This window comes from Heterodontus francisci, chromosome 3, assembly GCF_036365525.1.
Source record: "Heterodontus francisci isolate sHetFra1 chromosome 3, sHetFra1.hap1, whole genome shotgun sequence".
Taxonomy (NCBI): Eukaryota; Metazoa; Chordata; class Chondrichthyes; order Heterodontiformes; family Heterodontidae; genus Heterodontus; species Heterodontus francisci.
In genome coordinates this window covers 7,150,834-7,174,167 of record NC_090373.1, presented here as the reverse complement: position 1 = coordinate 7,174,167, position 23,334 = coordinate 7,150,834, and the positions used below count along the sequence as shown (strand labels likewise).

At 42.0% G+C, this 23,334-nt stretch overlaps 1 protein-coding gene across 20 annotated transcripts in view; it reads right to left on the bottom strand.

The window, feature by feature from the left end:
- LOC137353703 (regulating synaptic membrane exocytosis protein 3-like) overlaps window positions 1-23,334 on the bottom strand; it is a 1,492,914-nt gene that overhangs the window by 256,305 nt on the left and 1,213,275 nt on the right. For 14 of the 20 annotated variants that reach the window (XM_068020069.1, XM_068020075.1, XM_068020096.1 and 11 more), the window contains 2 exons: window positions 16,016-16,057; window positions 2,640-2,729 (listed from right to left, as the gene is read on the bottom strand). The exons of 2 other annotated variants lie outside the window; for them this stretch is intronic. In XM_068020069.1, the coding sequence (XP_067876170.1) occupies window positions 2,640-2,729; window positions 16,016-16,057 (132 nt within the window). The remainder of the gene's footprint in view (window positions 1-2,639; window positions 2,730-16,015; window positions 16,058-23,334) is intronic. 4 more of the 20 variants (XM_068020090.1, XM_068020107.1, XM_068020094.1 and 1 more) reach the window with 1 other exon arrangement.

Below are 23,334 nucleotides of genomic sequence, written 5' to 3'. Positions count from 1 at the left end.
TGTGTGTGCGTGAAGGGGCTAAGGTAAAAGGGAAGTTTCATATTTCAATCTGTGTGTTAATGCTTTGCTTCGTTACTGGTTAAGTCTTGTTTTATAATAAACTACTAATTTTGTTGTTTATTAAAGAAACCTGGTTGGTGTATTTTATTCCGGGATAAAGAGTAGCGTCTATGATTGACCGTATCAGTAACTGGGTAAACATTTAAATGTATGTTGTGACCTATGGAGAAGTGGAACAAGAAAAAACAGTGTACTCCTCCCACCTTGGTCGTAACTAAGGGGAAGAGAATTATTGCTTTCACTCCTGGTGACATGTGCAGGCTACCCTGTTCTTTAAGTATAGATACAGTGGAATCAGTCTGTTAATACAGTGCAAATATCAAACAGTGCCTAATAACCTCCACACCATGTCATCAGACTGTGCTTCCTGTACAATGAGTTTCACACCAGGAACACCAATATGCAGTGACCAGTGAATTCTGTCTTTCCAGGCTGAAATTCTAGCCCTTTTAAACAATTTGAGGTAGCAGCACAGAAGTATTGGATATTGTTTGAGACCTTCTGCGAGGAGGGAGAGCTCCAAAACTTGAGATTTGAAACTAAATTAAACTGCTTCAATCTGGATCCGCTGGACTGTTTCCAAGTTTGAGACCAGATTGATCCAGCAGTTGTGGGAAATGTGGTGATCGCAAGATGATGGGTGTTAAGAGCTGGAAAATGTTTTGTATTTTGGGCACTTGGCAGCAGCATTAAGCTTTTTCAGGCCATGGTTTGATGCAGAGTAAAGACTTGTAATCACCCCGACATCAGATAACCAATCCTGAGATCAGCACTATGATATCTTCCCCTTCATGTACTGTGTTGCAAGACAAGCCTACTCAGACCTAGATTCAGGCTGCCCAAACTGATTTTATGTGAACAGGGAACAGAGACCATTGTACCATTCAAGAAAGCAGGAAACAAACACACACCACAAAAGTTCAAAGGTCAATGTGTAATACCCAATCACAAAAGAGAATTAACTCAAAACAAAGCACTCAGTACACAGACACTCCCTCAGCTTGAGTAAAAGTGACAAGTGAAACAAATTTAATTTTGTTCTTCATCTTGACTATTGCGTGGAGGGTGGGGGGGAGGGGGCGGTGGTTGGGGGGATACTTGATAGGGTAAGCAGCAAAGTGAGTTTATTCATGGCCTGGTTTGTGCTTCAGAATTCTTGATGGTTGTTAAGATGATGCCTGCGGTACTTAAATATTGAAGCAGTTCACAAAACTGCAGCTTTCCCATCAAACAGCTATAAACTAGCATTGCTCTAATTATTCTTCTAGATAATTACTGTCAATTGACTGTGTACAGGTAATTCTGACCTAACCCACCCAGTACAATTGCTGATTTTCCAGGATCATCCCTGCAGCCCCGGGAATGAAAGATTAGTCTCCTGAACACCACTCTAAGCAACCATAATCATAGGGGCAATAACATTTTTTGAACACATTTGTTATAAAAATGTTGGAGATGGGACATTAACAGTTAAGGAGGAGTCTTTTAGCTTTCCAATTGGCATGTGAAGGTGGAGAGCCACGAGGATAGGTGTGGTTAGCAATCGATGGCAGGAGTGTGGGGGCAGGACAACTAGAAGCAGAGATTATCTGATGAAACCTCCTGGATTACGTTCAACTAGAGCAGGCACCCCTATTGCCAGTGGGAAACAAAACTGATCAGATCAGCGTCAGCGAGGGTATTTCTGCAGAGTTTCCGCCCAAGTTACGATGGGAGTTCAAGAGCACCTTGTGGAAATTGCCTGCCATTGACTTTCACTGGGCCCCAGTTTCACAAGCAACAGACACTCTCTGATGCGATGACTAAATTCTGAATTTGTTCTGAATTTGTGAGGCTAGGCGTTGAGCATGAGTGTTTGTGAGCTATTGAAGCTATGAACATTACACTCCCATTCCGTCTTCACCTGGTGTCCAGACACACAAACACGTTCCAGCAAGGGTGAACATAGAGCAGTCAGGACCAGGAAACCTGACAAATTATCCCTTCTCAGACACAATGCTGCCTCAACTTAACTGAGATCAGTTAAATGCAGACCAAGGATGGAGGCTGGGAATTTGTGTAGCTCAAATGGTTAACTCAACGAGCCTAAGAACGATTATAGACCAAATCTTTTAAAAACATACCTCAGAAAGTCAGTTAAATATGTGGGGCAGAAACAAGAAGGATTTACTTTCCCTTTTAATTCTAAGAGAACTATGAGGACAATAAGACGATGGAAAATGTTTACAAAGTTTCAATTTCCAATTTAGATCTTTAAACTCTAGTCTCTGAATGATGACATACAGCCCCACTGTCAACATATGAAAGGCTCTCCACAGGCACAATCACAAGACTGGAAGAAGAAAAGGTAAGCAAGGAAAGCCAAAGCTACTGAAACAGCAAGCACTCAATACCAAAGAAAGCCAAGAGGTTAAATGCTTCAGGCCTGAGGATTCATCGAAGCAAAAGGGCAGAAAACATTGTAAACACTGTTATAGTGTGACCACGACACAAATCCAAGAATCCTACAGGGTCATAATGAAGAAATACGGAATCATCAGCACAGATGACAAGGATAAATAGTAAAGGGTTGGATATACCTGTCTCGTTCTGGTGACTGTAAACTAGTATCTGGTCTCAAACAGTTGGTGCTAGCACTCCTAGCCCTGTCAAGAGAGTGCTGTATTTCACTAATGCCAGTACATGGTATCCAATGGTGGAAGAGAAAGAAGACAGGAAAGGAAAACAAAGAAGGAATATAATGTTAGATTGAAAATCATAAAGGCAATGCACTCTTAAAAACATGATACAGAGAACAGTAATGATTTCAACCATTCAAAAATGCTGGAAAGTTGGCAGGATGAATGTTAAAACAATTCAGTCAAAAACAAAACCATGATGCAGTTAAAGCAATTAAATATTTGACAATCATTTACTAATGTTATACACAGCGGGATTAACCCTTTCATTAGCACAAATCAACATAACGAGCAGGAGTTGGTGTGTGTTTGGTGGAGTGTGTGGTGAGAGTTGATTACATGGTTAGCGATTGGCATGACAATAGAACCATAGAAAAATTATGGCACAGAAGGAGGCCATTCAGCCCATCATGTCTGCGCCAGCCAAAAAATCTAGCCGCCCAATCTAATCCCAACACCTGGTCCGTAGCCTTGCAGGTTACAGCACTTCAGGTGCATGTCCAGGTACCTTTCAAATGAGTTGAGGGTTTCTGCCATTTTGTAATTTTGTTTGTAACTGTGCAAAAGATGCAGCAGGATCACATAAAAAGTGACAGTTTGATTCAGGTGACTTTAACATATTGAAAAAGGTCACTATCTTTGATCAACCCCAAACTCCTGTTCTATCTCAAGATCTGCCATTAGGTTGCCGAGTTTCTTGTGAGCTACAGAAACACTTGGGTCTGCTGAAAAGGCATAAGATATTCCTGCTAGAGTTTAGGAAAGTTAAATCCAGTTTTGCAGTTTGTCCATTGATGTATTAATTCAACAAATTACGGAACACGGCAAAACAAAAAAGGTTGACAATATGTTCCACATACTAAAATGAAAGCATTACAGCATTATCATTTTGGTTTCCCTACAGTATCAATTTTTATCTATGTGTACTGTACCTAAATTTAGCTTTTTGTAAAACTATTGTTTGCATAATTTCTCTCAAGATGAAATTTCCCAGGCACAGTGGTTAATGTGTTCTCATTTGAGTATCATTAACATGCTTACTTTAAAACAGGCCAATAACATCACTAAGATACAGCAGACACGGGGGGAGTGACAAACACAATGACTTAAGATGAGAACACAATCTGAAGCCTCTTCTCTCATCAAATCTACATATTATAAACATTTTATAAAGAAATGTTCAATGACAGATCCATAAGACACCAAAGGGTTGATGAATTAGCAAAAAGCAGAAAACAGCAAGTTCCAGTTCTGAAACTGACAACGTAATAGTCCTTCATTCTTTCCCCTAACAAATTTATAACCTAGTGATTGTAAATTTCAATAAAATCGCCTCCTTTCTATTAATGACTGTATCCCATCCAACCTTAACTGTATCCCTTCCATTCCAAACTGTATCTCATCCAACCTTAACTGTATCCCCTCAATCCTTGACGGTATCCCTCTAACCGACAGTATCCCCTCCATCACTGACTGTATCCCCTCCATCGCTGACTGTATCCCCTCCATCGCTGACTGTATCCCAGTCCATCGCTGACTGTATCCCAGTCCATCGCTGACTGTATCACCTGCATCACTGACTGTATCCCCCCCATCACTGACTGTATTCCCCCCCATCACTGACTGTATCCCCCCATCACTGACTGTATCCCCCCATCACAGGCTGTATCCCCCCATCACTGACTGGATCCCCCCATCACTGACTGTATCCCCCCCATCACTGACTGTATCCCCCCCATCGCTGACTGTATCCCCCCATCGCTGACAATATCCCCTCCGTCGCTGACAGTATCCCAGTCCATCACTGACTGTATCCCCCCATCACTGACTGTATCCCAGTCCATCACTGACTGTATCCCAGTCCATCACTGACTGTATCCCCCCATCGCTGACTGTATCCCCCCATCACTGACTGTATCCCAGTCCATCACTGACTGTATCCCCCCATCGCTGACTGTATCCCCCCATCGCTGACTGTATCCCAATCCATCACTGACTGTATCCCCCCATCGCTGACTGTATCCCCCCATCGCTGACAGTATCCCAGTCCATCACTGACTGTATCCCCCCATCACTGACTGTATCCCCCCATCGCTGACTGTATCCCCCCATCGCTGACAGTATCCCCCCATCGCTGACAGTATCCCCCCATCGCTGACAGTATCCCCCCATCGCTGACAGTATCCCCTCCGTCGTTGACAGTATCCCAGGCCATCACTGACTGTATCCCAGTCCATCACTGACTGTATCCCCTCCATCACTGACTGTATCCTCCCATCACTGACTGTATCCTCCCATCACTGACTGTATCCCAGTCCATCACTGACTGTATCCCCCCATCGCTGACAGTATCCCCTCCACCCAAACTGTTTCCTCCCCATCACTCGATGCACAGTGATAGCACTTTTGCCTCTGAGCCAGAGGTTCGTGGGCCCAGGGGTCTGCAACTTGTCTGCAAAGGGACACCAGCGTCTGTGGTAACATTTTTGAGGACCGTGACTGGCAATTTCAGGAATGAGAAATTTCCCATTGATGACTTCTTTCCAGGCAAGTCCGACTTAAAAGAAAATTCACAGCCGTCAATTTCAGTTTCACAGCTGGCAGGTGCTGGGAGCGGGAACAACGGCTTCCCAACTCAGGACAAGTTCGGGGCTTCCGGCAGGTACTGATTATTTTAAAAAGCCTGCTGGAAACCCCGAGCTAGTCCTGAGTTGGGAAGCCGCTGTCCCTGCTCCTGTCAGAAGTGAAACTGAAACTGATGGCTGTGAATTTTTTTAAAAACTGACCAATCACAAAGCTGTTCTGGGGAGAGTTCCCGCTCTCTGCAACTGTCAGAGAGACAGGGAGAAAGAGAGGGAGAGGGGGGAGAGAGAGAGAGAAAGGGGGAGAGGGATGGACACAGAGGGGATAGGGATTGACAAAGAAAGGGAGAGAGAGAGAGCGAGAGGGGAGAGAAAGAGATCAAGATCACACCTGACAGATGGGCATCTATCCAGGTTCTCCACATCACTACATCAAGTGTGCGGGCAGACATTGACTACTGGTGCAAGCAAAAACAATGCCAGGTACTCACTGAATAGGGAGAAATGTGTTTTAAATAGGACTGTGTTTTGATGGCATTAGGTTGGCTACACACTTTATATACAAATTAATTTCCCCCATGTCCATGGCTGAGTCAATAATTTTGTCAAATGACCATGTTGCAACATGTTGGTGCCTATCCCTGCATGGGTGTAAGTCTCACAGCAGAATTCTGAGCACATTAACTCGGCTGGCACTTCAGGGTGAGACTGAGAGGGTGCTGCATTGTTGGAGATGCCGTCTTTTGGATGAGTTGTTGAACTGAGGTCCGTGAAAGCAACCTCTCAGGTAAACATAAAAGATCCCACAGCAGAATTCAAAGAGCAAAGGTGTTCTGCTATTATCCCACCAAATATTTATCCCTTAACCTACATCACGAAGAAACAGAGTATCAGTCCATCATTTCATTGCTATTTGTGGAAACTTGCTGTGCACAAATTGTCTGCTGCAGTTTCGACATTACAACAGTGATTATACTTCAGAAACTATTCATTTGGCTGGAAAGGGCTTTAGGATGTCCTGAGGACAGCAAAGGCTCATATAAATGTAATATATATAGAAATATATACATATAAATTCTTTCTTTCTATTTCAAAATGGTTTCTGCAAATGTTATTATACACCATCTATCAAGCAACAATTTATGAAATATATTTAACTGATGTCTTATTGTGGGTACACAGCTTATTTTCTAGTTAACATATATGACTGATCGCCTCTTTATTGTATGAAATTATAATTTCTGAACTAATTAGGTTTATGAAAATCTATATTTTGTGAAAAATTGTCTTGTAGACCAAGTCATAACCATGTTTGAAGGTGTTTCACTTTCACAATCCTTTAGAAATTCATTTTAAAATAAAAATGAAGATGCTGTGGTTGTTCTCTTTCGAGCAGAGGCAACTAAGAGGAGATCTGATAGAGGTGTTTAAAATCATGAAGGGTTTAGAGTAACTAAAGATAAACTGTTTCCAATGGCTGAAGGGCCAATAACCAGAGGCACAGATTTAAGGTGCTTGGCAAAAGAACCAGAGGCGACATGGAGAAAAACTTTTACACAGCGAATGGGTGGGATGTTGAATGCACTGCCTGAGAAGGTGGTGGATTCAGATTCAATAGTAGCTTTCTCAAGGAAATTGGATAAATACTGGAAGAAGAAAAAGGTGTGGGGATATGGGGAAAGAGAAACAAAACACTGTGGAGGTACAGAAATATTTACGGGCCCAAGTACAGAAATCACTCAAAATTAGTAGACAAGTACAAAGATTTAAAAGTCTAATCGATTGTTAGTCTTCATCTTACGGGGGCTGGAATACAAAGGGATGGAGGTTACACTGCAGTTGTATGAAGCTCTGATTTGACCGCATCTAGAGTACAGTGTTCAGTTCTGGGTACTGCATCTCAGGAAGGATATATATTCATCTTAGAGAGAGTGCAGACAGATTCACCAGAATGATACTGGCATCAACAGGGTTACATTATGATGGCAGGCTGCATAGACTAGGCTTGTATTCCTTTGAGTGTGGAAGATTAAGAAATTAATACAATTGAGGTGCTGAGTTGATTAAAGGAACTCATGGGGTGGATAGAAAAACTATTCCATCTGCTGGGGGAGTTCAGAACATGATGTCAGGAAGCACTTCATCACACAAAAGGTAGAAATATGGAACTCTCTCCCTGAAAAGCTGGTGAGGCTGGGGGTCAATTGAAAATTTCAAAACTGAGATTGATAAGACTTTTGCCAGGCAAGGGTATTACGCGATAGAGAACCAAGACATCATGTTCTGAATGGCAGGACAGGCTTCGGGGGAACCGCCTCCTCCTATTCCTAAGTAGGGTTTCTTGGTCTGTACACAGTTGAGTGCCATACACCATACATATGATGGTTAATTATTTATATTGTTTGATGTTTTTATCATGCATCAACTGATGGCTATGCTTCTTCTTTAAAGAGGTATCTCATAGCTAAACCCAGCCATGAGAAACCTAACAAAGTTCAGGTTTTCATTCTGCAGATAAGCAGCAGGAAAGCAACTGGACAGAAATCCAGACACTTTTCAACCCTTCTTACCTAACCAAGAGTTCTGTAAATGACAGTATCCGTGATTCCCGAGTCTGAGAACTGTCCTGTCTAATTCTGGATTTAATGCAGGCAGGTAAAGTGCAGCTTCAGAAGGAGTTTGAAAATTAAATATTACAAAAAAATTATCAATTCATGCAGATACATTTAATAATGCATAAATTAAAAACAAAAATTAAAATAATCAACCAGCAATTATGATGCATTACAATAACATCGAGAAAAGTAATAAAAGAACAGTGAAATACATTTCAGCAGAAAGCAAATGAATAAATTAAAATAAGCAAATGTAATCAGTAATCATTTGAATTCAGAGCTCCCCAGGGATAAATTTTTCATTTCAACTAGAAATGCATTGAAGAAATTATTAATGAAAAAAAATTATCTATCAGAAATCGTTCTCCTCTGATAAAGTTGGAGCATAAAACAGTAAGTGATTGTTAGTTAACGGCTGTGGGCCTCTTTTACAAATGGGCTGAGTATTTCTTTTTAAAGTGCAAAGAAATCTAATTGAAGGAACAAAGTTCAGATGGCAAAGTTTAAAACAGCAACAGAAAGTTGGCTACGTTAAAAAGAAAAGACTAAATGACACCTAAAAGCAGTTCATTCAAAAAGAAAGTAAAGATTGAGGGAATAAGGAGCTGGGAAAAGATGAGCAATAGTTCTGGATTCTACATTGCCCAGTGCTTTTGTTTAGAACCTTCCATGGCTGGTCTCAATCTCTGCAACCACCTCCTGTGTTAGAATCCTCCCCACCTTTCTCTATGAACTCTCTCTTCCTTGACTCTGGCATCTTGTGCATTTCCCCAACCCTTCACACTAGCATGCTGGCTGTACCTTAAGCCAACGAGGCTCCACATTCTGGAATTCCCTACCCAAACTCCACTGCCTCTCCACCCCCTTTAAAACTCACCTCTTATCTGACCAAATATTTGACCGACCAACCCACCCACCCTACCGTCACCCAACAATATCTCCTCTTCTGACTTGCTATCTATTTTCTTATGAAGCACCCTGAGAGGATTTTCTATATGAGACGTGCAATATTCTCGAAATGGTGATCATGTCACGTTAGTGCCATGGTATAACAGCAGGATATGTAGATCTGCATCTAGATCTGCATCTGCATCACAGTAGGTAAAATTATGAAACATTTTGAGGAAGCAGTGGAGCACGGTGGCCTGGGGAAAATCTGGCAGTGCCAGGGATGCAGAGATCCTGCTGAATTTAATGGCTGGGCTTTTTTGTTCTCCCATTTCCAGGGTGGGATAAGGCAAAAAAAGGAAAGCTTATGTCAGATTTAAGGTTTTGGGCAAAAGATACTGGGAGGATGTGAGGAAGGACTTTTTTACACAGCGAGTGGTAATGACCTGGAAGTCGCTGCCTACGAGGGTGGTGGAAGTGGAGACAATCAACGATTTCAAAAGGAAATTGGATGGGCACTTGAGGGAAATAAACTTGCAGGGCTCCAGGGATACAGCAGGGGAATGGGACTGACTGGATTGCTCCACGGAGAGCTGGCATAGACTGGACAGGCTGAATGGCCTCCTTCTGTGCAGTAATGACTCTATGACTCTATGATTCTCTGATTGTAGATACTGAGAGCTCAATACTGCAGAAAGCCCAGAGAAGTATAGAAAGTACAGGGTGAAATTAAAAAGGAAATTAGGAAAGCAAAGAGAGGGCATGAAAAGATATTGGCAAGGAAGATCAAAAAATGTTTTATAAATACATAAAGAGCAAGCAGAAAGAGTAGGGCTTATTAGAGACCAAAAAGGGAACGTGCATGTGGAGGCAAAAGACATGGATATGGTTGTTAGGAAATACTTTCCGTCTGTTTTCACAAAAGTGAGGGGTGATGTAGATATTCTTGTTAAAGAGATGGAGTGTGAAATATTGGATGAGATATCAAATACACATGGGTGGCACAGTGGTTAGCACCACAGCCTCACAGCTCCAGGGACCTGGGTTCAATTCAGGGTACTGCCTGTGCGGAGTTTGCAAGTTCTCCCTGTGACCATGTGGGTTTTTGCTGGGTGCTCCGGTTTCCTCCCACAGCCAAAGACTTGCAGGTGATAGGTAAATTGGCCATTGTAAATTTATTTTATTTATTTATTTAGAGATACAGCACTGAAACAGGCCCTTCGGCTCACCAACTCTGTGCCGACCAACAACCATCCATTTATACTAATCCTATATTAATCCCATATTCCCTACCACATCCCCACCATTCTCCAGAATATGGGATTACTGCAGGGTTAGTATAAATGGGTGGTTGTTGGCCGGCACAGACTCGGTGGGCCGAAGGGCCTGTTTCAGTGCTGTATCTCTAAATAAATAAAATAAATAAATAAACATAGCAAGAGAAGAAATATGAAGGTATTTAGCATCTTTGAAAGTAGATAAATCACCAGGCCAGATGAAATGTATCCAAGACTGCTAAGAGTACCAAGGGAAGAAATAGTGGAGGCTCTGTCTGTCGTTTTCCAATCCTCTCTAGCTACAGGCATTATGCCAGAGGACCGGAGGACAACTATCTTTCTACCGTTGTTTAAAATGGGAGAAAGGGACAGACTGTGTAATTATAGGCCAGTCAGCCTAACCTCAGTGGTGGAAAATATTGGAAAAAAATTCTGGGGGACAGCATAAATCTTTATTTAGAAAGGCACAGATTAATCAAAGACAGTCAGCATGGATTTGTTAAGGGAATGTTGTGTCTGATCAATTGAGTGAATTTTTTGAGGAGGTAACAAGGAAGGTCGATGAGGGTAGTGCATTGTTGTAGTCTATATGGATTTTAGCAAAGCTTTTCGCAAAGCCCACATGGAAGACTGGTCACAAAAGTAAAAGCCCATGGGATCCAAGGCAAAGTGACAAGTTGGACCCAAAATTGACTCAGTAGCAAGAAGCAAAGGGTAATGTTCGGCGAGTATTTTTGTGACTTGGAAGGCTGTTTCCAGTGGGGTTCTGCAGGGCTCGGTGGTGGGTCCCTTGCTTTTTGTGGTGCATATCAATGATTTGGAATTACATGCAGGGGCTATGATTAAAAAGTTTGATCAATGAAAACATTGGCTGTGTGGTCGATAATGAAGAAGAAAGCTGTAAACTACTGGAAGATATCAATGGACTAGTCAGGTGGGCAGAAAAGCGGCAAATGGAATTCAACCTGGACAAGAGTGAGGTAATGCATTTGGGGAAGGCTAACAAGGGCAGCATAGTAGTGCTGCAGTTGGGTGGCACCGTGGTTAGCACCACAGCCTCACAGTTCCAGCAACCTGGGTTCAATTCTGGATACTGCCTGTGCGGAGTTTGCAAGTTCTCCCTGTGACAGCGTGGGTTTTTGCTGGGTGCTCCGGTTTCCTCCCACAGCCAAAAACTTACAGGATGCTAGGTAAATTGGCTATTGTAAATTGCCCCTAGTGTAGGTAGGGGAATTGAGAGAAGGTGGGGATATGGTTGGAATATTGGGATTAATGTAGGATTAGTATAAATGGGTGGTTGATGGTCGGCACAGACTCAGTGGGCCGAAGGGCCTGTTTCAGTGCTGTGTCTCTAAAAAAAAGGCAAGGGAATACACAATAAGTGTAGAGGAACAAAGGGACCTTGGAGTGCATATCCAGAGATCCCTGAAGGCAGCAAGAAAGGTAAATAAAGTGGTCGAGGCGGCACATGGAATACTTTCCTTTATTGCCCAAGGCCTAGAGTGGAGAGGTTATGCTAGAACTGTATAAAACACTAGTTAAACTGCAACTATAATACTGAGCACGGTTCTGGTCACCGCATTACAGGAAGGATATGATTGCACTAGAGAGGGTACAAAGGAGATTTACAAGGATGTTGCCATGAATGGAGGATTTTAGCTACAAGGAAATTGGATAGGTTGAAGTTGTTTTCTTTGGAACATGGAGATTTAATTGAGGTATATAATATTATGAGATGCCTTGATACAGTGGTAGGAAGGATCTAGTTCTGTTAGCAGAGAGGTCAACCAGGCAGCATAGATTTAAAGTAATTGGTAGAAGGGTTAGAGGAGAATTTGTTTTACCCAGAGGATATTGGGAATCTGGAACTCACTGCCTGAAAAGTGTTACAGAGGCAGAAAATGTTATCGCATTTAAAAACACTTAGCGAAGCAGCTACAAGGCAACGGAACAAAAACTGGAAAGTGGGATTACACACAGGATCGATGGGCTGAATAGTCTCCTTCTGTGCTGTATATTTTTAATGTTTTCTGCCAGGCTGCTTGTCAGACTGGCAGGTGGCAAAGCCAGTGGCAGGAGACTGCATCTGGACACCTGTGGGGACAGGTTCTGGCAATTTGAAGGGGGAGGGAGTGAGAGATTGGTGCTTGGGTGGGCCAGGGTATTTGGTGGTGACTGCAGCAGAAATCACAATCCGTGGAGGGCCCCAAGTGAAGGATGTGGGACTTTTGATAGTTGTTTTAAAGACAAAAATAATGGACTTGGAATGAAACCCTTACTTTCTTAGCAACGAACACAGCTGTCAGATGGACTGAGATCAAGATGCATATTGTCCAGGATGGTGAAAGAAAGAAATGTATGTGTTAGCCAGACAAAATAGAGCCTTAGAGTCATAGAGTCATAAAGCACAGAAACAGGCCCTTCAGCCCATCGTGTCTGTGCCGGTCTTCAAGCACCTACTTATTCTAATCTCATTTTCCAGCACTTGGCCCGCAGCCTTGTATGTTATGGCGTTTCAAATGCTCATCTAAATACTTCTTAAATGTTGTGATGGTGCCTGACTCTACCGCCCCTTCAGGCAGTGCGCTCCAGATTCCAACCACCCTGTGGGTGAAAATTTTTTTCCTCAAATCCCCTCTAAACCTCCTGCCCCTTAACTTAAATCTATGCCCCCTGGTTACTGACCCCTCCGCTAAAGGAAAAAGTTTCTTCCTCTTTACCCTATCAATGCCCCTCATAATATTGTACACCTGAATCATGTCCCACCTCAGCCTTCTCTGCTCTAAGGAAAACAACCCTAGCCTTTTCAGTCTCTCTTCATAACTGAAATGCTCCAGCCCAGGCAACATCCTGGTGAATCTCCTCTGCACCCTCTCCAGTGCAATCACATCCTTCCTATAGTGCGGTGCCCAGAACTTTACACAGTACTCCAGCTGTGGCCTAACTAGCGTTTTATACAGCTCCATCATAACCTCCCTGCTCTTATATTCTAAGCCTCGGCCAATAAAGGCAAGTATCTCATATGCCTTCCTAACCACCTTATCTACCTGTGCTGCTGCCTTCAGTGATCTATGGACTAGTACACCAAGGTCACTCTGACCTTCTGTACTTCCTAGGGTCCTACCATCCATTGTATATTCCCTTGCCTTGTTAGTCCTCCCAAAATGCATCACCTCATACTTCTCAGGATTAAGTTCCATTTGCCACAGATCCGCCCATCTTATCAGCCCACCTATATCGTCCTGTAATCTAAGGCTTTCCTCCTCACTATTTACGACACCACCAATTTTCGTGTCATCTGAGAACTTACTGATCATACTTTCTATATTCACGTCTAAATCATTAATGTACACTACAAACAGCAACGGTCCCAGCACCGATCCCTGCGGTACACCACTGGTCACAGGCTTCCACTCGCAGAAACAACCCTCGACCATTACCCTCTGCCTCCTGCCACTAAACCAATTTTGGATCCAATTTGCCAAATTGCCCTGGATCCCATGGGCTATTACCTTCTTAACCAATCTCCCATATGGGACCTTATCAAAAGCCTTACTGAAGTCCATGTATACTACATCAACTGCTTTACCCTCATCTACACATCTTGTCACCTCCTCGAAAAATTCAATCAAGTTAGTTAGGCACGATTTCCCCCGACAAAGCCATGCTGACTATTCTTGATGAGTCCCTGTCTCTCCAAGTGGAGATTAATCCAGTCCCTCAGAATTTTTTCCAATAGTTTCCCAACCACTGATGTCAGACTCACCGGCCCGGAATTACCTGGTTTATCCCTGCTAATCTTCTTGAATAATGGTACCACATTCGCTGTCCTCCAGTTCTTTGGTACCTCTCGTGTGGCCAGAGAGGATTGGAAAATTTGTGTCAGAGCCCCTGCTATCTCCTCCCTTGCCTCACATAACAGGCTGGGATACATCTCATCTGGGCCTGGGGATTTATCCACTTTTAAGCCTGCTAAAACAGCTAATACTTCCTCCCTTTCAGTACTAATATGTTCAAGTATATCACAATCCCCGTCCCTGATCTCTACACCTACATCATCCTCCTCCATAGTGAACACAGATGAAAAGTAATCATTTAAAATCTCACCTATATCCTCTGGCACCACACACAGATTGCCACTTTAGTCCCTAAGGCTCTTATCCTTAATATACATATAAAATGCCTTAGGATTTTCCTTCATCTTGCCTGCCAGTGTTTTTTCATGTCCCCTCTTCACTCTCCTAGTTACTTTTTCAAATACCCCCCTACACTTTCCATATTCCTTTACGGCGTCTGCTGTTTTCAGCACTCTGAATCTACCATAAGCCTCCTTGTTTTTTCTCGTGATCCAATCCTCTATCCCTTGACATCCAGGGCTCCCTGGACCTGTCGGTCCTCCCCCTCACCTTAATGGCTTCATGTTGACTCTGAACTCTCACTATTTCCTCTTTGAATGACTCCCACTGGTCTGATGTAGACTTTCCTACAAGTCATAGAGAGAGATACAGCACTGAAACAGGCCCTTCGGCCCGCTGGGTCTGTGCTGACCATCAACCACCCATTTATACTAATCCTACATTAATCCCATGTCTCCTACCATATCCCCACCTTCCCTCAATTCTCCTACTACCTACCTACACTAGGGGCAATTTTACAATGGCCAATTTACCGATCAACCTGCAAGTCTTTAGCTGTGGGAGGAAACCAGAGCACCCAGTGGAAGCCCACACAGGTCACAGGGAGAACATGCAAACTCCACACAGGCAGCACCCAGCACCAAACCCAGGTCACTGGAGCTGTGAGGCTGCAGTGCTAACCACTGCACCACTGTGCCACACAAGTAGCTGCTCCCAGTCCACTTTGGCCAGATCCTGTTTTATCAAACTGAAATCAGTCTTCCCCCAATTCAGTACCTTTATTTCTGGTCCATCTTTGTCCTTTTCCATAACTACCTTAAATCTTACAGAGTTATGGTCACTATCCCTGAAATGCTCCCCCACTGACACTTGTTCAGCTTCATTCCCTCGGATTAGGTCTAGTACTGCCCCTTCTCTTGGAGGACTTTCTACCGACTGACTCAAAAAGCTCTCCTGTATGTATTTTAAGAGGTCCGCCCCCTTGGTAAGACATACCTCGAGTAACTGATGAGAAGCAACCCTGTGAATAATTGCAGATGGAAGGAAGCAACCCTTGCAAACTGTTAAGAGATTCTTTGATGTTTGATAATTAAACAGCAGATTTTGGAATGAAAACTATATAAAACAGTTCATTCTACGAGCCTGATCAATTTGATCCACCACCTTCAAAAGTTTGTGTTCACAAACTCCCAGATCTCTTTGTTCCTGTACCACTTTTAAAATTGTAACCTTAGATTATTTTCTCTCCTCATTCTTTGTTTAAAAGTGTATCACTTCACACTTCTCTGCGTTAAATTTCATCAGCCATTTTCTGCCGATTTCACCAATCCATTTTCTCCTAAAGTCAGTTACTATCCTCTTCAATGTTTACTAATTCCATGTTTTGTGTGATCTGCTAGCAAGTCTATTATGTGGTACTTCATCAAATGCAATTTGCAAGTCCAAATACACATCATCAACAACAGTACCCTCATCACCCTTCTCTGATATTTACAGAGTCATAACAGCAGAGTAGGAGGCCATTTGACCCATTGTGCTAATGCTAGCTCTCTGTACAGCAACCCATTCACCCATTCTTTCCCATAGCCTTGCATGTTTATTCCCTCATCGGAATGAGTTTAGTCCTATTACTATACCAGGAAATATTATACATGGTATATTAATTGATAGCTTGGGCAAATAACCAACTGAATCTACGTAAATCACAACAAACTATCTATTATTTATTCCTTTCCTCTGTCCCAGACAAACGTAATATTTATGATGTATACTTCTTACCTGGATATGTCTTGGTGAAAACCATTAACTAGTAATGGCATCCTGGGAGGCAAAGTTTTACTGGTATTAAGTGATGTTCTGCTTCAGGCAGAATACAGCAATAAATAGAAAGAAAAAAGAATACGTAAACAGAAAAGAAATCCCTATCAACATATAACTAAAATGGAGAAAATAACGTGATCAGAGCAAGTAACAATTGTAATCCATTCAATAGTTTTTCATCAGGAATAAAAGAGAAGTTTTGGAATGTTAAAGGAAGAACACTAAGAAGTTCACCGTGCCGAATCTAGACCTGAAAAGTAATATTATCAGTGTGAAATATCTCCATCGGAATGAGAACATTGTTCAGTTTGAAATATCTCCATCGGAATGGGAACATTGATCAGTGTGAAATATCTCCATCGGAATGGGAACATTGTTCAGTGTGTAATATCTCCATCGGAATGGGAACATTGATCAGTGTGAAATATCTCCATCGGAATGGGAACATTGATCAGTGTGAAATATCTCCATCGGAATGGGAACATTGATCAGTGTGAAATATCTCCATCGGAATGGGAACATTGATCAGTGTGAAATATCTCCATCGGAATGGGAACATTGATCGGTGTGAAATATCTCCATCGGAATGGGAACATTGATCGGTGTGAAATATCTCCATCGGAATGGGAACATTGATCGGTGTGAAATATCTCCATCGGAATGGGAACATTGATCGGTGTGAAATATCTCCATCGGAATGGGAACATTGATCAGTGTGAAATATCTCCATCGGAATGGGAACATTGATCAGTGTGAAATATCTCCATCGGAATGGGAACATTGATCGGTGTGAAATATCTCCATCGGAATGGGAACATTGATCAGTGTGAAATATCTCCATCGGAATGGGAACATTGATCAGTTTGAAATATCTCCATCGGAATGGGAACATTGATCAGTGTGAAATATCTCCATCGGAATGGGAACATTGATCAGTGTGAAATATCTCCATCGGAATGGGAACATTGATCAGTGTGAAATATCTCCATCGGAATGGGAACATTGATCGGTGTGAAATATCTCCATCGGAATGGGAACATTGTTCAGTTTGAAATATCTCCATCGGAATGGGAACATTGATCAGTGTGAAATATCTCCATCGGAATGGGAACATTGTTCAGTTTGAAATATCTCCATCGGAATGGGAACATTGAGCAGTGTGAAATATCTCCATCGGAATGGGAACATTGATCGGTGTGAAATATCTCCATCGGAATGGGAACATTGATCGGTGTGAAATATCTCCATCGGAATGGGAACATTGATCGGTGTGAAATATCTCCATCGGAATGGGAACATTGATCGGTGTGAAATATCTCCATCGGAATGGGAACATTGATCAGTGTGAAATATCTCCATCGGAATGGGAACATTGATCAGCGTGAAATATCTCCATCGGAATGGGAACATTGTTCAGCGTGAAATATCTCCATCGGAATGGGAACATTGATCAGTGTGAAATATCTCCATCGGAATGGGAACATTGATCAGTGTGAAATATCTCCATCGGAATGGGAACATTGTTCAGCGTGACATATCTCCATCGGAATGGGAACATTGATCCGTGTGAAATATCTCCATCGGAATGGGAACATTGATCAGTGTGAAATATCTCCATCGGAATGGGAACATTGATCAGTTTGAAATATCTCCATCGGAATGGGAACATTGATCAGTGTGAAATATCTCAATCGGAATGGGAACATTGATCAGTGTGAAATATCTCCATCGGAATGGGAACATTGATCAGTTTGAAATATCTCCATCGGAATGGGAACATTGATCAGTGTGAAATATCTCCATCGGAATGGGAACATTGATCAGTTTGAAATATCTCCATCGGAATGGGAACATTGATCAGTGTGAAATATCTCCATCGGAATGGGAACATTGTTCAGTTTGAAATATCTCCATCGGAATGGGAACATTGTTCAGTGTGAAATATCTCCATCGGAATGGGAACATTGATCAGTGTGAAATATCTCCATCGGAATGGGAACATTGATCAGTGTCAAATATCTCCATCGGAATGGGAACATTGTTCAGCGTGAAATATCTCCATCGGAATGGGAACATTGATCCGTGTGAAATATCTCCATCGGAATGGGAACATTGATCAGTGTGAAATATCTCCATTGGAATGGGAACATTGATCAGTTTGAAATATCTCCATCGGAATGGGAACATCGATCAGTGTGAAATATCTCCATCGGAATGGGAACATCGATCAGTGTGAAATATCTCCATCGGAATGGGAACATTGATCAGTGTGAAATATCTCCATCGGAATGGGAAGATTGATCAGTGTGAAATATCTCCATCGGAATGGGAACATTGATCAGTGTGAAATATCTCCATCGGAATGGGAACATTGATCAGTGTGAAATATCTCCATCGGAATGGGAACATTGATCAGTTTGAAATATCTCCATCGGAAAGGGAACATTGATCAGTGTGAAATATCTCCATCGGAATGGGAACATTGATCAGTGTGAAATATCTCCATCGGAATGGGAACATTGATCAGTGTGAAATATCTCCATCGGAATGGGAACATTGATCAGTGTGAAATATCTCCATCGGAATGGGAACATTGATCAGTGTGAAATATCTCCATCGGAATGGGAACATTGATCAGTGTGAAATATCTCCATCGGAATGGGAACATTGATCAGTGTGAAATATCTCCATCGGAATGGGAACATTGATCAGTGTGAAATATCTCCATCGGAATGGGAACATTGATCACGGTGAAATATCTCCATCGGAATGGGAACATTGATCAGTGTGAAATATCTCCATCGGAATGGGAACATTGATCAGTGTGAAATATCTCCATCGGAATGGGAACATTGATCAGTGTGAAATATCTCCATCGGAATGGGAACATTGATCAGTGTGAAATATCTCCATCGGAATGGGAACATTGATCAGTGTGAAATATCTCCATCGGAATGGGAACATTGATCAGTGTGAAATATCTCCATCGGAATGGGAACATCAATCAGTGTGAAATATCTCCATCGGAATGGGAACATTGATCAGTGTGAAATATCTCCATCGGAATGGGAACATTGATCAGTGTGAAATATCTCCATCGGAATGGGAACATTGATCAGTGTGAAATATCTCCATCGGAATGGGAACATTGATCAGTGTGAAATATCTCCATCGGAATGGGAACATTGATCAGTTTGAAATATCTCCATCGGAAAGGGAACATTGATCAGTGTGAAATATCTCCATCGGAATGGGAACATTGATCAGTGTGAAATATCTCCATCGGAATGGGAACATTGATCAGTGTGAAATATCTCCATCGGAATGGGAACATTGATCAGTGTGAAATATCTCCATCGGAATGGGAACATTGATCAGTGTGAAATATCTCCATCGGAATGGGAACATTGATCAGTGTGAAATATCTCCATCGGAATGGGAACATTGATCAGTGTGAAATATCTCCATCGGAATGGGAACATTGATCAGTGTGAAATATCTCCATCGGAATGGGAACATTGATCAGTGTGAAATATCTCCATCGGAATGGGAACATCGATCAGTGTGAAATATCTCCATCGGAAAGGGAACATTGATCAGTGTGAAATATCTCCATCGGAATGGGAACATTGATCAGTGTGAAATATCTCCATCGGAAAGGGAACATTGATCAGTGTGAAATATCTCCATCGGAATGGGAACATTGATCAGTGTGAAATATCTCCATCGGAATGGGAACATTGATCAGTTTGAAATATCTCCATCGGAATGGGAACATTGATCAGTGTGAAATATCTCCATCGGAATCGGAACATCAATCAGTGTGAAATATCTCCATCGGAATGGGAACATTGATCAGTGTGAAATATCTCCATCGGAATGGGAACATTGTTCAGTGTGAAATATCTCCATTGGAATGGGAACATTGATCAGTGTGAAATATCTCCATTGGAATGGGAACATTGTTCAGTGTGAAATATCTCCATCGGAATGGGAACATTGATCAGTGTGAAATATCTCCATCGGAATGGGAACATTGATCAGTGTGAAATATCTCCATCGGAATGGGAACATTGATCAGTGTGAAATATCTCCATCGGAATGGGAACATTGATCAGTGTGAAATATCTCCATCGGAATGGGAACATTGATCAGTGTGAAATATCTCCATCGGAATGGGAACATTGTTCAGTGTGAAATATCTCCATCGGAATGGGAACATTGTTCAGTGTGAAATATCTCCATCGGAATGGGAACATTGATCAGTGTGAAATATCTCCATCGGAATGGGAACATTGTTCAGTGTGAAATATCTCCATCGGAATGGGAACATTGTTCAGTGTGAAATATCTCCATCGGAATGGGAACATTGATCAGTGTGAAATATCTCCATCGGAATGGGAACATTGTTCAGTGTGAAATATCTCCATCGGAATGGGAACATTGATCAGTGTGAAATATCTCCATCGGAATGGGAACATCGATCAGTTTGAAATATCTCCATCGGAATGGGAACATCGATCAGTGTGAAATATCTCCATCGGAATGGGAACATCGATCAGTGTGAAATATCTCCATCGGAATGGGAACATTGATCAGTGTGAAATATCTCCATCGGAATGGGAAGATTGATCAGTGTGAAATATCTCCATCGGAATGGGAACATTGATCAGTGTGAAATATCTCCATCGGAATGGGAACATTGATCAGTGTGAAATATCTCCATCGGAATGGGAACATTGATCAGTTTGAAATATCTCCATCGGAAAGGGAACATTGATCAGTGTGAAATATCTCCATCGGAATGGGAACATTGATCAGTGTGAAATATCTCCATCGGAATGGGAACATTGATCAGTGTGAAATATCTCCATCGGAATGGGAACATTGATCAGTGTGAAATATCTCCATCGGAATGGGAACATTGATCAGTGTGAAATATCTCCATCGGAATGGGAACATTGATCAGTGTGAAATATCTCCATCGGAATGGGAACATTGATCAGTGTGAAATATCTCCATCGGAATGGGAACATTGATCAGTGTGAAATATCTCCATCGGAATGGGAACATTGATCAGTGTGAAATATCTCCATCGGAATGGGAACATTGATCAGTGTGAAATATCTCCATCGGAATGGGAACATTGTTCAGTGTGAAATATCTCCATCGGAATGGGAACATTGATCAGTGTGAAATATCTCCATCGGAATGGGAACATTGATCAGTTTGAAATATCTCCATCGGAAAGGGAACATTGATCAGTGTGAAATATCTCCATCGGAATGGGAACATTGATCAGTGTGAAATATCTCCATCGGAATGGGAACATTGATCAGTGTGAAATATCTCCATCGGAATGGGAACATTGATCAGTGTGAAATATCTCCATCGGAATGGGAACATTGATCAGTGTGAAATATCTCCATCGGAATGGGAAATTGATCAGTGTGAAATATCTCCATCGGAATGGGAACATTGATCAGTGTGAAATATCTCCATCGGAATGGGAACATTGATCAGTGTGAAATATCTCCATCGGAATGGGAACATTGATCAGTGTGAAATATCTCCATCGGAATGGGAACATTGATCAGTGTGAAATATCTCCATCGGAATGGGAACATTGATCAGTGTGAAATATCTCCATCGGAATGGGAACATTGATCAGTGTGAAATATCTCCATCGGAATGGGAACATTGATCAGTGTGAAATATCTCCATCGGAATGGGAACATTGATCAGTGTGAAATATCTCCATCGGAATGGGAACATTGATCAGTGTGAAATATCTCCATCGGAATGGAAACATTGATCAGTGTGAAATATCTCCTTCGGAATGGGAACATTGAACACGGTGAAATATCTCCATCGGAATGGGAACATTGATCAGTGTGAGTTATCTCCATTGGAATGGGAACATCAATCAGTGTGAAATATCTCCATCGGAATGGGAACATTGATCAGTGTGAGTTATCTCCATTGGAATGGGAACATCAATCAGTGTGAAATATCTCCATCGGAATGGGAACATTGATCAGTGTGAGTTATCTCCATTGGAATGGGAACATCAATCAGTGTGAAATATCTCCATCGGAATGGGAACATCGATCAGTGTGAAATATCTCCATCGGAAAGGGAACATTGATCAGTGTGAAATATCTCCATCGGAATGGGAACATCGATCAGTGTGAAATATCTCCATCGGAAAGGGAACATTGTTCAGTGTGAAATATCTCCATCGGAATGGGAACATTGATCAGTGTGAAATATCTCCATCGGAAAGGGAACATTGATCAGTGTGAAATATCTCCATCGGAATGGGAACATTGATCAGTGTGAAATATCTCTATCGGAATGGGAACATTGATCAGTGTGAAATATCTCCATCGGAATGGGAACATCAATCAGTGTGAAATATCTCCATCGGAATGGGAACATTGATCAGTGTGAAATATCTCCATCGGAATGGGAACATTGATCAGTGTGAAATATCTCCATCGGAATGGGAACATCAATCAGTGTGAAATATCTCCATCGGAATGGGAACATTGATCAGTGTGAAATATCTCCATCGGAATGGGAACATTGTTCAGTGTGAAATATCTCCATTGGAATGGGAACATTGATCAGTGTGAAATATCTCCATTGGAATGGGAACATTGTTCAGTGTGAAATATCTCCATCGGAATGGGAACATTGATCAGTGTGAAATATCTCCATCGGAATGGGAACATTGATCAGTGTGAAATATCTCCATCGGAATGGGAACATTGATCAGTGTGAAATATCTCCATCGGAATGGGAACATTGTTCAGTGTGAAATATCTCCATCGGAATGGGAACATTGTTCAGTGTGAAATATCTCCATCGGAATGGGAACATTGTTCAGTGTGAAATATCTCCATCGGAATGGGAACATTGATCAGTGTGAAATATCTCCATCGGAATGGGAACATTGTTCAGTGTGAAATATCTCCATCGGAATGGGAACATTGTTCAGTGTGAAATATCTCCATCGGAATGGGAACATTGATCAGTGTGAAATATCTCCATCGGAATGGGAACATCGATCAGTGTGAAATATCTCCATCGGAATGGGAACATCGATCAGTGTGAAATATCTCTATCGGAATGGGAACATTGATCAGTGTGAAATATCTCCATCGGAATGGGAACATTGATCAGTGTGAAATATCTCCATCGGAATGGGAACATTGAACACGGTGAAATATCTCCATCGGAATGGGTACATTGATCAGTGTGAGTTATCTCCA